Source organism: Phalacrocorax aristotelis, chromosome Z, assembly GCF_949628215.1.
Source record: "Phalacrocorax aristotelis chromosome Z, bGulAri2.1, whole genome shotgun sequence".
In the NCBI taxonomy this organism is placed as follows: Eukaryota; Metazoa; Chordata; class Aves; order Suliformes; family Phalacrocoracidae; genus Phalacrocorax; species Phalacrocorax aristotelis.
The window spans coordinates 67,755,409-67,771,466 of NC_134311.1; the positions used below are offsets into that span (position 1 = coordinate 67,755,409).

The window sequence follows — 16,058 nt, forward strand, 5'->3', positions numbered from 1 at the left end:
TGGAAATCCAGAATACACAAGCAGGTCACTTGAGGCTCAAAGGTAAGGGATTGACTCCTACCAACCAGTGTCAGTTCCCTTTGTCAGGTACTTGAAACTAACATTAAGAAAAAGAACCTAAAAATTTCATCTTCCAGATTAAAAATATGTTTTTGTCCTAGCCAACACTGCTTCTTTCCTTAATCCCTTCCTAACCCAGAGATGTATTTGTATTATAAAGCTTTGTGCTTGTTTTCCTTAGTGATTCACCATAGTGTTTTTCAAAGTAGCAAGCATCCACACAATGGGTGGTGGCATGAAAAGTCCTGCAGCACAGAAAACAATACTGTATGCATTTAACTATTTGTACTTCTCTGATTTCAGCAGGAAATTTATATTGGATCCTTTACATTTCAGAATATACAACTGACACTGGTTTTAGGAAAAAAGTGGGGATCTTTTTAGAGTTAATGTGCAGCTGTGGAGTGGTACATTATTTTAACTTCTGAAAAGTACACTTGAGATGCTTAATTACAGTTAGTTTAAATAAGCAAAGAGGTTTGAGAATCACTGATTATGTAGGAGGTGGATGTAGCCCCAAAGTGAATGCTGGGGGAGGGATTCACTATATGATTTTAAAAAGGTGAAGTAACAACTACTCCCCTCTGTCAGTGTAATAGCATAAGGCCTCCTTGGATCACAGAATCACAGAATGCAGGGGTTGGAAGGGACCTCTGGAGATCATCTTGTCCAACCCCCCTGCTTGAGCAGGCACACCTACAGCAGGGGGCACAGGAATACGTCCAGGCGGGTTTTGAATGTCTCCAGGGAAGGGACTCCACAGCCTCCCTGGGCAGCCTGTGCCGCTGCTCTGGCACCCTCACAGGAAAGGAGTTTTTTCTCATGTTTAGCTGGAACTTCCTGTGTTCCAACTTGTGCCCACTGCCCCTTGGCCTGTTGTTGGGCACCACTGAGAAGAGCCTAGTCCCATCGTCCTGACACTCATCTTTTAGATATTTGTAGGTTTTGATGAAATCTTCTCTTCTCCAGGCTAAACAAAACCAAGTGTCTCAGCCTTTTCTCATATGGGAGATGCTCCAGTCCCCTGATCATCTTGGTAGCTCTCCGCTGGACTTGCTCAAGCAGTTCCACATCCTTCTTAAACTGGGGGGCCCAAAACTGGACACAGCACTCCAAATGTGGTCTCACTAGGGCAGAGTAGAAGGGGAGGATAATCTCTCTCAACCTGCTGGCCACACTCCTTTTATGCATCCCAGGATACCCTTGGCCTTCTAGGCCACAAGGGCACAGTGCTGGCTCATGGTCAGCTTGTTGTCCACCAGCACTCCCAGGTCCTTCTCAACAGAGCCACTTTCCAGTAGTTCAGCCCCCAGCCTGCACCAGTGCATGGGGTTGTTCTTCCCCAGGTGCAGGACCTTGCACTTGCCCTTGTTGAATTTCATCAGGTTCCCCTCGGCCCAGCTCTCCAGCATGTCCAGGTCTCGTTGGATGGCAGCACAGCCTTCTGGTGTATCAGCCACTCCTCCCAGCTGGGTATCATCAGCAAACTTGCTGAGGTTACACTCTGTCCCTTCATCCAGGTCATTGATTAATATATTAAACAGGACTGGATCCAGCACAGACCCCTGGGAACACCACTGGTGACGGGCCTCCAACCAGACTCTGCCTTGTTGATCACGACCCTCTGAGTTCTGTTGCTGAGCCAGTTCTCAATCCACCTCACTGTCCACTCATCCAACCCACACTTCCATAGCTTGCCTGCGAGGAGGCTATGGGACACAGTGTCAAATTCCTTACTGAGGTCACGATAGACAACATCCACCTCTCTCCCTTCGTCGACCCAGCCAGTCACACCATCACAGAAGACTATCAGGTTGGTCAAGCATGATCTTCCTTGGTGAATCCATGTTGACTACTTCTGATAACCTTCTTGTCCTCTACATGCCTGGAGATGACCTCCAGGATGAACTACTCCATGACCTTTCCAGGGATGGAGGTGAGGCTGACTGGCCTATAGTTTCCTGGGTCCTCCTTCTTGCCCTTTTTGAAGATGGGAGTGACATTTGCTTTCCTCCAGTCCTCGGGCACCTCTCCTGTCATCCATGACCTTTCGAAGATGATGGAGAGTGGCTCAGCAAGAACATCCGCCAGCTCCCTCAGCTCTCACGGGTACATCCCATCAGCACCCATGGATTTGTGGGGATCCAGTTTGCCTAGGTGATCTCTGACCCAGCCTTTCTCAACTGATGGTAAGTCTTCCTTTGTCCCAATTTCTCCTCTCTTCTCTGGGGACTGGGATGCCTGAGGGCCAGCCTTAGCAGTAAAGACCAAAGCAAAGAAGGCATTCGGTAACTCCGCCTTCGCTGCATCCTGTGTCACCAGGGCCCCTTCCTTGTCCAGCAGTGGGTCTGCTGTATCCCCAGTCTTCCTTTTACTGCTGATGTATTTAAAGAAGCCCTTCTTGTTATCTTTGACATGCATTGCCAGACTTAATTCCAAGTGGGCCTTGGCCTTCCTCATTGCATCTCTGCACACTCTAACAACATTCCTATATGTTGTCACTATATGGAAAACACATTGAGCACTAAGTAACATGTATACACAAAGAAATATAAGCAGCCTAGCATCCTCTCACCTTCTTCACAATGATGACCTTTAAATCCGAGAGGGCAAAGGCAAATGTAGGAATCTGCTTTGCTTGCAGTACAGGTACCACTGTTGATGCAGGATGCCTCGTCACAGATGCCACTGCTACACTCACCTAAGCACAGAGCCAGAACATTGATTTATCAGAGAATTTGTCAAAGATTTATTTGGCTGTTGATCATTGTTACTAGACAATACAATTTGGCCCCCTGCTTAGATTCTTTTCCAGTTTGACAAATGGTGTGCAATTTAGACAAGGTAACTTGATTTTTAGCACTTTTTTTAGTCCCAGACCAGCAAGACACCTTAAAAAATACAGCAAAAATCTGCCCTTACTAACAAACCATGACAGCTGTAGCTGTCCATTCCCTGGATTACTATTCTTCTGCTCTTGTTCTGATATTAATTTTCTCGTAATACAGAAATCTCTCTAGATTTTTTACAAGCACTATGACTTGTTTGATTTCAATTACTTGAAGCGCTTCTTTGTTCACTGTAAATTCATGTAATGGTAAGCATGGAAGGTGTTAATCATCATCAACTAATCTTTTTAACCAAAATGATGTTGTCAGACCTCTTGTCTGCACTAAAAGGGATTCGTATCATCAGCATGTGGGCTTTTTAAGAAGCGTTTCTACATATGCTGGCACATCAGCTAAAGTAATAAGAAAATTATTTCTTGCTGGAATTAAGCTGAAATTACTGTAGAACAAACAATGTACTCATTTACTTCTTAAAACTGTATCTATATGTTTAGATTACACAAGGTCAAAAGGACATCTGATTAAGTTCTTGTTGATTTTGTTTACTTTCTCCTTTCTTTTAGCTTCTGATTAAATAATTCTCTCCTTGTTGATAGTAACAAACTTATCCTATACATTAAGAAAGCCCAGATAAGACATTTGTGGTGTGCAAGTTTAAGGATGTGATTTGGAGGGGCACTTTCCCAGTGCTTATGACAAACTAAGAACTGAACATCTATTTTGAGGCACACTAAAAGATCGCCTCTGAGATGACACAGGTGATTTCTGCAGGTGAGCTCTGACAATAAATACTGGAGAACAGTTTTGTTACCTGAGATGACTGAGAGAACGCTCGCAAAACTACTGCAAGAAGGGGATATGCCCCTTTTGTTTTGTTTAAATACAGCACTCTGATTGTAAAGACAGTTTCCAGACCAGGACTCTACATACATTCAATAAGGTTCTACTGTTACTATGGTGCCAGCTTTACAGTTTGATTTCCCATCCCATAGCCAGAAAGAAAAGCACAGAGAAGTATGCAGGTAAATGGCTGATGTGCTGGTTCATCCTGATCACTCTGCTGTCCATAGTGGAAAATAACCTTTTCTCACTGACTCAGGACAGGGGCAGTAATAACTCTCGGGTCATCTGGTACAACTGCCTGCCAGACCAGACTTGTCTCATATTGCACATCTACAAATCTTCCACCAGGCCCATTTTTTGTTTTAGAGCAGGGAGGTATGAGTACAGCAGTCATAATGCAGGGCTCCAGGGCTAACCCAGGGAGCATAAGCAAAATATATAAGTCGCCCAGAAGGGAACAAATTCTCATTCTATGTTGAAGGGGACAATTACCCCTTCAAACAGCTTCCTCATGACCAGCTGTGGGAGCAGGGGTGCTCTCAGTGCTCATTGAGCCATCTTTTTCCCTTCTGGGCTGCATCGTCATGGCTATGGTGAACAGGAGCAGGATGGGTATCTAGTCTCTGAGATCCCTCACATACTCATCAATTATCATGACAGTGACAGGAATGAGTAACACTAGCTTGGTTTTATAGATGAGGAAACAGAGTCAAGACATCTGGGTAAACAAGGATCTAGATGTATTGAGTTTGAGACACAAACAGAAAACTGAGACAACGCTCATCTTCACTGTGTCTGCCGCACTGTTGATCAATGATGGCAGTATGCTCAAACAGATCAAAGTTAAACAAAGTCTATGAGAAAGAGAAAAGGACAAGGAAGATAATGGTAACATAACAAGTCACAGGCTTACTGGTTTGAGGGACAGTTTGAACCAGAGCAGTATTGGTATTTAAGGACAGGCTGTTCTCACAATCTCTCAGTGACTTATCACAGCCTTTGGGCCAGCACAGGTGACTACATCAAAAAGGCAAATCACAGGTCTTGGCTGCATCTGCTTGGATGCAGTGGCAGATGAGGAAGGAGGGAAGCTGCAGTGGGAGTACAGGATCCTGCTGTGCCTGCTCTGAACCATGAGCTCTGCCACCCCTGTCAGCCCCTTAGCTCACAGTCCAGCGGGATTTCTACTGCAGCCAGCAGAGATAGGGCAGGATGGACCCCTCTCCCCCCTACCCTCAGCTCTACAGTCCAGGTTCCACAGCACCCCTGATTTATACATTGTGCCAACAGGAAACAAGTCAAAGACTGGCTAGCAAAAAACATGCTTTAACCCCAGTAGAGCTCACTTGCAATTTATTTGTTGTAATTAATTTATATGGCATATTGTTTGCAAGTCTCTTCTGGTATAGATTCACATAAGCATGTGCAGCCACATAAGGACAGTAAGTCTCTATTGCTCAGTTTTAAGTCACACATGGCAGAACCTAGCCTTTGTTTTCATTGATGTTGATTGTTAATGCAGTAGCATGTGGAGAACTCATGGATGGGAATGAAGCTAGCTGCAACCCAAAAGGTGATAGAGATTAGGGCTCAGAGAACTTTAGCAGGACTTTCATCTATCTATCTATCTATCTATCTATCTATCTATCTATCTATCTATCTATCTATCTATCTAAATTCCATAGATTCTCATCGTATTGTGAAATTGCTCTCTGCTTCCAAAGTCTTATTCTTTTCAGCATCTGTTTCTTGGGCCAGTCTGTCCCCACCCCAGTATTGCACAGAAGTTTGGTCATGTTATCTACAGAATACAGAGTGATTGTTAGGAAGTTTCTCATTAATCACTTCCTTCTTGGGATGCCAAAGGCAGAGCTATAGAAAAGAAGAAAGATGACTTTGTGGCTGAAGCATGGCACGGAGAGTTTAGTGATATGGGATCTATTTCCTGCTTTTACTGCTTGATTTCTGACTTGGGTTTACTCTTACTCTTAAACTGTTTAGACTGGGAGGTCATTAAAGCAAGAATTTTGTTGCCCTGTCATTTTTTCAAGTGCCCATTACATGGATGAAAGGGAGATGAATAAATAAGACAAGACTAGTTAATTAACTTCCCTACTTCTCCATCTTATAATCTGTGAAGGGGACATAATGTTATAATACCAATTTATTAAAGCTGTTGAAAGAATTCAGTCCATGGTATTTTTAAAGCATAATGGAAATGGAAACGATGGGTGGTCGACAGGAAAGCCCATTGGCCTCAGCAGTAACGGGGTTTCATGGAGAAAAGCCCTTTGTAATGGCCATAGCACTCCTGCGGGTCTGAAAGATATTTGCATTGCTTCAGGCAACTGCAATGATGCCTTTAGGCAAAACACATTTTGTTGTGTCCACAGTGTTTTAAATATAAACACAGCATGCATACTATTGATTTCTGATGATATGACTGTGACAGACAGGAACATGAAGAGGCATCCTGAGAGATGTTGGCAGAAATACTGGTGCAGACATAATTATACCAGCAACTCTGAGTTTCCTGTTTGCTCATGAGAACTGGTTTTACTATTACGCTGAATAACAGCAACCACAGGGTTTTTGGAATCCTGCAGTGATGACTATTTGTACAATGTGATAAAACTCTCCTACTACAGACCCAGCAAAAGCAATGTGCAAAAGCACAGAGAAATACTATGCCAAAAATAGAGACCACACTTTCCAACTCTCAAACCTGGACCATTGTTCAATTTTTCTCAACAGGCAAAAAAGGTAACCCCTGGTTTATCACTGATTAAAGACCCCATACCATTATACTTACCAACGTCAGCACCACTGAGAGCTTTCCCTAAAGGCCAGGGTCTCATATCAATTATCTTTCCATTGATGCTGAGTGACTGAACGCAGCCCTGAAACCCACGGTTGGTTCCTGCGGCTCTGATCAACCAGTACATGCTGGGGGCACCACCAACATAGAAGGGAGTCCGGAATGTAATTTTACTATATTGGCCCTGAAAGTAAAACAGAGAATCACATGATGTAGAACAGATATAACACAGTATAACTAATTAAGCAATGCTGTGTATAATAACTTTTTTTCCTCCACAAAGAATTGTGTCAGGGGATATGCAGGTTGCTCACCCGTAATTCCTCTCCATTAGTAATTTTTCTGTTCTGTCTATCACTTTAAATGTTACTTTTTTGCACCCACATCCATCATGATAACATGGACTTTAATGCAAAATAAAAAGCTTAAAACTCACTGTGTTCTGAGGAGAGATTGTGATCTGTCTTTTGCTGCAATTTTGTCCTTTGCTTTTGCAAAAATAATTTGTCTTCTAAACTGTAAGCCCTGAGGGACAGAGACCAATGGGATATTGCCTTTTGGACAGAAGCCAGCAAGTGCTTATTGTTGAATAACAATAAAATGGAAAAAAAACAACAGTAAAAACCAAGACAAGGCATAAAGTCACGCAACTACAATTTCAGTGGGGTTCTGCTCACTTTGCCAGCACTAAATTTACTCCCCATCCTTTTCATACCTTAACCTGCCTATAGAAATTTACACATACAAGTTTACTAACACTGCTAAAGTACACAGGAAGAAACAAAAAAAAAAAACCCAAAGCTGAACAGAACTTTTTGGACCATTGAATAAACTCCATACTACTGTGGAAACTGGAGTTATAATTCCTTCCATAAATTGATCAAAATATACATCTTCTGCCTCCTACTCAAAGGCTGTTTCAAAACTGCACTGCCCTTTAGAAGAAAGCATTAAAAATTCCCACATTTATTCATGGCCAATTTTTACCTGTGTGTCCTTCTGCCAGTGATGACCTTTGGCCTAGAAGTTCTCTGGATTTTTCACCCCTGCCCTGCCTCCCTGGTATTTATAACAATAAATTATATCCCCGTAGCCTATATTTTTCCAGGCTAAATAAGCCAAGGTTATTGAGTCTAGAGGTGTTCACTGCACAGTGCACTGCAGAAGGACATCAAACAGATCTCAGTTGCAGCAGGGAAAAATAATTCAGGAGAAGCCTGTGGCTAAAGAGAGTTCTGATGTCCACAGGGTTTCATGGTGGGCATATGCTAGGGCTGTGGGCATACAGCTGTCTAGCCTGTCTCCAAACATTTGCCATCTTCCATCGCCTTTGATGCTCCTGCCCTCCTTGGTCTGCCAAGCTCCTTTTCTCTCATGGGTGCTCTCCAAGACTGTTCAAGTCAAAATGAACCAGGTCAGAAAAGACTACCACTCTGCTGAGACTAATCCAGCTCATTCTAACTAGGAAGGGCTGAGGAGGACTTATTGGAGCAACAATACTACAGGAGCAGCAAGTTCTGGTGGCAAGCAGCACCTGGAGTAATTAATTTTTTTTTTCTGATATAGCTGCAGCTAGAAAAATGTGTGTCCACTGTCAAACACTTCTTGTAATAGACTCTGTGGACCATAACCCTCCTACTAGCCTTTTCTTGCACCATTTGTTCTTCGATGTCATCTTTCCTGGCTATGGGTGATCATAGCCATGCTTAGCCAGATGCGGTATTACCAAAGTGCTGCTCAGTGGCATTAATCTTTACTGAACATATCTCTCTTGATTCATATTTGCCCTTTGCATGGCCTCATAGCATGGGTATCACATAGTGACACATGACAGACGCTGAAATGCTTTACTCTCCCATTTTCAGCTGATGAGAACTCAATGCACAACATTTTTTCCCTTCAGTGCCTGCACATGGAAGTGTAAAGTAATCATAGAACCACAGAATGGTTTGGGTTGGAAGGGGCCTTAAAGATCATCTAGTTCCAAGCCCCTGCCATGGGCAGGGACACCTTCTACTAGACCAGGTTGCTCAAAGCCTCATCCAACCTGGCCTTGAACACTTCCAGGGATGGGGCATCCACAGCTTCTCTGGGCAGCCTGTTCCAGTGTCTCACCATCCCCATAGTAAAAAATATCTTCCTTATATCTAATCTAAATCAACCCTCTTTCAGTTTAAAGCCATTACGCCTTGTCCTAGCACTACACATCCTTGAAAAAAGTCCCTCTCCAGTCTTCTTGTAGGCCCCTTCAGGTACTGGAAGGCTGCTATAAGGTCTCTCCAGAGCCTTCTCTTCTCTGGGCTGAACAACCCTCAGCCTGTTCTCACAGGCAGGTGTTCCACACCTCCAACCATCTTTCATGGCCCTCCTCTGGACTCACTCTAACAGGTCTAGGTCCTTCTTGTCCTGGAGGCCCCAGAGCTGAACACAGTACTCTAGGAGGGGGTCTCACAAGAGCATAGAGGCAGAATCACACACCTCGACCTGCTGGTCACAATTCTTTTGATGCAGTCCAGATATGGTTGGCTTTCTGGGCTGCAAGAACACATTGTCAGGTCATGTTGAGCTTCTCATCCAACAGTACCCCTAAGTCCTTGGCAGGGCTGCTCTCAATCCCTTCATCCCCCAGCCTGTATTGATACTGGGGGTTGCCCCAACCCAAGTGCAGGATGTTGCACTTGGCCTTGTTGAACTTCATGAAGTTCACATGGGCCCACCTCTCAAGCCTATCAAGGACCCTCTGCATAGCAACCCTTCCGTCCAGCATGTGGACTGTGCCACACAGCTTGGTGTCATCAGCAAACTTGCTGAGGGTACACTCAGTCCCACTATCCATGTTGCCAACTAAGATGTTAAACAGTGTCAGTCCTAATATCAACCCCTGAGGAACATCGTTCATCACTGGTCTGCACTTGGACATGGAGCCATTGACTGCAACGCTTTGACCGTGACCATCCTTATCCATTGAGTGGTCCATCCATCAAATCCAAATCTCTCCAATTAAGAGACAAGGATGTTGCGTGGGACAGTGCCAAATGCTTTGCATAAATCCAGGTAGATGATGTCAGTTGGTCTTCCCTTATCCACCAACACTGTAACCCCGTTGTGAAAGGCCACCAAATTTGTCAGGCACAATTTGCCCTTAGTGAAGCCATGTTGGCTGTCACCAATAATTTCCTTATTTTCCATGTGCCTTAGCATAGTTTCCAGGAGAATCTGCTCCATGACCTTCCTGGGCACAAAGGTGAGACTGACTGTTCTCTGGTTCCCTGGGTCTTCCTTTTTTGTGTTTTTAAAATTGGGGGTTATGTTTCCCTTTTCCAGTCAGTGGGAACTTCACTGTACTGCCACAACTTCTCAAATATGATAGATAGTGGCTTATCAACATCATCCACAAGTTCCCTCAGGATCCATGGATGCATCTTATCAGGTCTCATGGCCCTGTGTACCTCCATGTTCCTCAGATGGCCTCAAACCTGATCTTCTCCTACAGTGGGTGGTTCTTCATTCTCCCAGTCCCTGCCTCTGCCTTCTTTGACTCCAGTGCTGTGTCTTGAGCACTTGCCAGTGAAGACTGAGGCAAAAAAGTAATTGAGTACCTCAGCCTTCTCCATATGCCGGGAAACCAGGTCTCCTGTTTCCTTCCAGAAAGGGCCTGCATTTTCCCTTGTCTTCCCTTTATCAGCAACATACCTACAGAAGCTTTCTTGCTTCATCTTCAGATGTCTGAAGCAGCTTTTTTCAGGGCTAGGAATGGCATGCTAATAGTGGTTATCAAAGTGAAGAGGAAAGACATCTGAAGCAATATGCAACTAACTCTTTTTTCAGTGCCTTGACTTCATTTTTGTCTTCTGTGCTGGCAACAGATGAGCAAGTCAAGACGTCTTCCTCTATTATATTTTATCCTGGTGGCCTTATATGAAATTGTTGGTGTTAACATAAGTCAGGGCAGACTCTCTATCTTCATTATTGTGCTTAAATCTATGTCCACGGTATACACATAATTACACTTCTGTATACAAACCTTCTGTGGTTATGCACATATTATACATAAACATACACACATATACATATGTGTCTAATTTTTCTGGCTGAGGAAGCAGAACAGTTCTTTGAGGCTTGAAAAAGAAAGCAGTCAGGGACAGCAGCTATAAAACCTGGCAATGTTTAACAGTAGCCTTTATCTGAGACTAGTGAAATGTAGCAGAAGGGCGGCAGAGCAAGTATGGAGAACCACAGGGAAACCGTGATGGGATTCAGCACTGGCATATTTATCTAGACTATGTGTGTGGAAGAGTAATCTGTACACTCATCTTGGTTCAATAAATGCCCCAACACTGATAAATAAAAATGTACCTTTTAAATCTGATCTGACTTCTGCAGGCAAGAAAAAATGTCATCATAACCTTGAGAGAGCCCAAGGTTGAGCTGCAGGTGCGGATTACCTACCTGAGATTTTCCTGTCATTGGAGCATCATTGTCCATCCTGAGCCAGCCATTCAACCCGTCTCTGAACAACGTGACACTGTGCCAGTTTCCCAGCTTGATTTTATTTTCACTTGTTATGACAGCAACTCCTGTGCCACAGTTGAACCTGGGAGCATGAGATAGAGGGGGCAAGGTGACAATCTTATATTAACCAAATAACTGAAAGTTGTTTTTAGGCTCCAAATATTCCCTTTGCTCCTGGGAACCTGTCTGTTTCACACTGCAGACCACAGGAAAATTATACAGCAGGTCTAGATGATCTGTTCTAAGTTTCAAACTTCATTATCTGTCTTTCTCCCATGGAGAAGATTTGGCATTCTCTGGCCATACCAAGTGCATTGCAAAGCATGACAACAGCTGAAACTCTTTCAAGATGGAGGGTATTACAATCTGAGTTCCCGTTATCACAGTAATTTCTATTGGGAATTTTTCTAGCTCCCCAGTGAAAGGCAGTGCTACATTAATAACCCTGCGATTCTATATGAAACTCAGTACTGATTGATATGGAGACAGCCCAGAGAGTCTCGGTGGAGCTGAATGTGCACAAAACATGCTATTTTCTCTGACTGCCATTCAGTGCAGGTGAACAGAAACACAACTAAGGCACATCACCCTCTTTTTATTCCCCACTTTCAAAGGACTCACCCTCCCAAGTAAGGAGATCCTTGAGATACTTTTTCACATTTTGTAACTATGGGACTGCAAGAAACCCCTTCCATCTTTATTTATAAAACCTGCAACTCCTATCTAAACAAGGGATTTAAGATGAAGTTCTATGCCTCTTGTTGGCATGAAGTCCTTTATTTTGCTACATTATCTGCAGGTCCTTTTGCTGTGAAGCCAAGACATTGACTCTGCACAGCTCAATATAGCAAATGCTTAGCAAATGCAGTGGCTCACTAGCATTTCTGATAATATAGCAATAAGCCCCAGTCTAATGTCTGGAAGAAAATAGATTATTTTGCCTTTACACCAAGGTCTGAGTAAAAAGAGTTCAACAGGACACATGTGACACACTAAAGAAGGATGAGAGAAAAAAATACTGAAGGACTGTTAGATTAAGTAATACTGTCCATTTTTTGCACTGCATGGGGCAGAATTCAAAGACACACAGATATTTATCACGTATGTAAAGTCCCAGGAGGCAGCAATGGCCCCTTCTCTTTACATCATATTTAAGGTGGAGGCTTTACCTGAACTGTATGCTACGTCGGATGATTGCTAGTGACATAAAATCACCACGACCATGTTCACTTTCTCCACAGTATAACAGCAAACCATCTTCTGACTCAGCCTGCAATCACAGCATCACCATGAAAAATCAAAGTCACAGTGAAAGATAAATGCAAGCAGCATTGGGGACTTTTCTCCAAAGGGACAGCATTTTTCAGGTGGAGTTTTTAACTTGCAGAATGAGAAATTGGTTGATTGATTCTGAATTCTGAATTTGAAGAACCTCAAAGAACATTGCCTTAATGCTTAAATGGTTTAAGAACATCTCTTCTACTTACAGAACCACTGCCGGCCAATAATGGATGCAAACATTTTAGCTGAGTTTACCAACCTCATTTGCATTCATTGAAGGTGAGGCCAGATCTTTAGAATCCAAGATTATGTATAGGTTCACCACAATTATATTATAAGCTATACCAAAGCTAAGGTATTGTTCCATTTTCCACAGCATCAGAATAAGAGAACAAAATTTAAAGCTCCTATGTGAGCTTGGAATTGCTTAAACTTACCCTGAATTCAAGGGTAATTTGAAACGTCTGGTAGGAGTTTTTCAGTGGTTCAAAGGTGATGTATGAGTATCCAGAGAACTGAGGATACTGGATAATAATATCTGAGAAACAAAGACAGAAGCATGTTATTTAGCAGTTTTCGCCCATATAAAAATCGATATACACATTTAGTGCTAGATAACATCGGGTGAAAATATAAGACAGAGTTCCTCTAGAGACAACCATTAGTCAGCAGCAGTCAACAATCAGTTAACCTACTGCCTTGTCCTCCCACCACCTTTCACAACTAATTCTTTTATTCCCAAGGACCTGGTGAACTTGGAAAGAAACAGGATACTGAGGGCCAAATACTGCTCAACAGTTTAATCACTGGCTTCAGTGGAACTTTCTCCAGATTTTCATCCTTGTTATAGAAGTCAGAACCCATCTACTTCATATTTATCTCCTTTTAAGAATTGACTTAACACAGAAACAACAAAGTAATTTTTGTTTTGTGAGATTATAAAAACATATGCGGGAAACGTGGCCAGACTCCACATCGCATTAGTCACTGCTCCTCCATAGTTACTGCAACCAGCATCTGCAGAATCCCTGGATGGCTCATAGGAGTCCAGCAGCTTTCAGTGCTTCTCTCTAGTCAGCTCAGGGCTGAAGGTAGAGGAAGTGATGGGCAGAAGAGTCCCTGCAGGCATCTCTCCATCCCTGGCTGCGGCAGTGGCCCTTCATATAGCTCTTGCCAGCTGGTGTATTCAATCCTCACCCTTTTTGTCTTATGTTAGAAGACCATCCTGGCTTCAGCACAGAAAAAGAAAATCAGAAAGATGTCTCACTGCTACCTTTGGAGCTCATTTTCCTAAGAAGCACTGAGGACAGACACAGTCTCGGGCCTGAATTCTTATTTTTCCAGTGGATCTAAGTCTAATGAGGAAGGAAGGACGACGAGTCCTATTCCCCTTTGCTTTTTGAATACTGAGTGGGTTTTCCTTGTATATTTGGACCTGGATACAGAGCACTCAGCCTTTTTGTTTGCAAGGCATACATTTTCAGCTGAGGTGAAGAGAACTGGTGCTATAAACCTGAGTGCAACTGCAGCAATTAATTCATGCCCTGACCACAAGCAGAACTGACTGGACCAGAGCGCCATACAGCTGTTGATTGTAAAGAAAAGTCTGTTTTCATTCAGATTAATATATTAATTAACAATATTGGCTGCTGTGGAGAAATTCAGTATAAGGGAATATTGGTACATGATGCTACTGCTTACCAAGGAATAACACATTCCCTTGTGAAAAATGGTGGGTTTGGACAGACGTGAACAAACCCACTCCTACAAGTTGTATACAGTTATGTCAGTTCAAATAAATCCTTGTCTCTTCATACTTGATCAAGGCCAAAAATCACATCTGCAGCTGTTCCATGTGGCTGAGTCACAACAGATTGTTTTCAGAATGAGCTCTACGCCAGCACCAGGAGAAGATCAAACACCCTCAGTGTCTGTTCCCCAATACACAACACTGTGCATCACGAATGTCTAACATGAAACTGCAGAAGAAACTTGTGACCCTGGTCACGTGACCCTTTGATCACCAAACCAGAAGAAAGATAACTCCAGAGGGAAAAAGAGCAACCTGCTTATGGCCTGGTAAGTGAGCTGAACTGGCTCACCAGGTGATCAGATCAACATCAGACCCAGCGAAAGGGCAAGGTTAGGTCTGCAGAGGGAGACAACAGGAAGGTGGCAATGGAAAGAGAAGGATGGCCTGCTTCAGCTCAGCAAGCTCTTGTCCTGACTGAGATGCCCTGCAGAGAGGTGAGAGGATGTGTGGCAAGTCCTGACTGAGACAGGACATTGATTCAGGCTTCAGGTCATGCTTTCTAATCTGGGGAGTGGGTTTTGCTTCTCCCTTTTCCTAGGCTGCCTAACACAAGTGCTGGGGCTACCACTCCAGCACTTCTGCCTTGCAGACCATGGGGAAAGCCTCCTCTAGAGATGATTTTAAAATGGGGGTCGGTCTGACATCCCTGCAGGGTCAGCATCATCCAATGAACAATGCTGAAAATGTGGATCATTCAGGGATTCAGCTGCAGGCAAAAGGCAAGGATCAAAAGCTGGTTGAATGTCCCTGCTGGAAGCTGTGGATGCCATAGCTGGATGATGTCAGGCCTGGGTGCCTACCAACATGCCTGGCTCCACCACCATCTCACTCCTAGGTAGGGGAAGGAGAATTAACCTTCCCTGTGCATCTTCATATGGGGTCTGCATTCAGCTTCATCAAAGAATAACTTCTTCAAATCTAGCTGAGGAAAGAGAACCAAAAGGGCCAATGTCTGAACTGGGATGTGGAAGCTGCTGCTGTCCTCAGGGATCCATTAAGCCCAGCCAGCTATTTCCAAAGCACACTTCGGTTTACTGTGAAGCTGCTCCTTGCCCCAGACAAACAGATGGCAGCAGCAGTGGGCATGCACAAACCTACCTTCCGCACATGTCTCTCCTCCTTTTCCCAAGTTGCAGTGGCAGCGCGAGCCGCCCCGGTCATAGTCATTGACACAAAAGCTGTCTGCAGAACAGATGGCCTCATCACAGGAGAGATCAAAGAGGCGTGCTGCAGAAGACAGGCCTCCCCTCCTCACTGCCCGAGCCATAGTCGCCCTCACTGTGGTTGACGGCCGTGTGGTGGTAAGAGTGGAAGTAGTAGGTTCAGAAGTGGTTGTAAGGATCCGTGACAGGAGCCTGGAACTAGACTCTGGTGTGACCTTAGTTTCAACCAGAAATTTTCTGTTGCCCCCTTTGATAGCAGGAAGCGGTCTGAGCTGAAAGGAAATAAAGAAACATGAATTCGGTAAAACCTAAAATGCTGCATGAAAAATAAATTAATACCTTCCAAGATACAGATCTGAGGTAACAAATTCATCCTCACTGAAAAAAAGAAACAACCACTTTATTATATCTGAGAATATAATATCAGATATTAAACTTCCTGAGAAGATCAAACACTATGAAGTATTGAGACTATAAAGCAAACAGAAACGCAGAGGTGGAATCTTAATATTTACCTCTTCTATGTAAATGTCGTAGTCTGAGTCATCAATATCAAATCCATCATCATCACCAGTCACTGTGTCTGTGATATACCGATGCCCATAGCTTCCACTTCCTAACTCCTCAGAGCCTAAAAAGACACAACTGGCATATTCAGTTCATGTATTTTTTTCTCTACACACAGCAACTGAGATCTTACTACCCTCTGATTCACCACA

The 16,058-nt window shown here is 43.6% G+C and overlaps 1 protein-coding gene across 2 annotated transcripts in view; it reads right to left on the bottom strand.

Moving 5' to 3' along the window:
- Nucleotides 1-16,058, bottom strand: part of EGFLAM (EGF like, fibronectin type III and laminin G domains) — a 77,364-nt gene that overhangs the window by 20,035 nt on the left and 41,271 nt on the right. For both annotated transcript variants that reach the window (XM_075079883.1, XM_075079884.1), the window contains exons 8-14: nt 15,855-15,970; nt 15,275-15,611; nt 12,801-12,901; nt 12,252-12,352; nt 11,020-11,164; nt 6,565-6,754; nt 2,636-2,761 (exon numbers count right to left, since the gene is read on the bottom strand). In XM_075079883.1, coding sequence (XP_074935984.1) covers nt 2,636-2,761; nt 6,565-6,754; nt 11,020-11,164; nt 12,252-12,352; nt 12,801-12,901; nt 15,275-15,611; nt 15,855-15,970 — 1,116 coding nt within the window. The remainder of the gene's footprint in view (nt 1-2,635; nt 2,762-6,564; nt 6,755-11,019; nt 11,165-12,251; nt 12,353-12,800; nt 12,902-15,274; nt 15,612-15,854; nt 15,971-16,058) is intronic.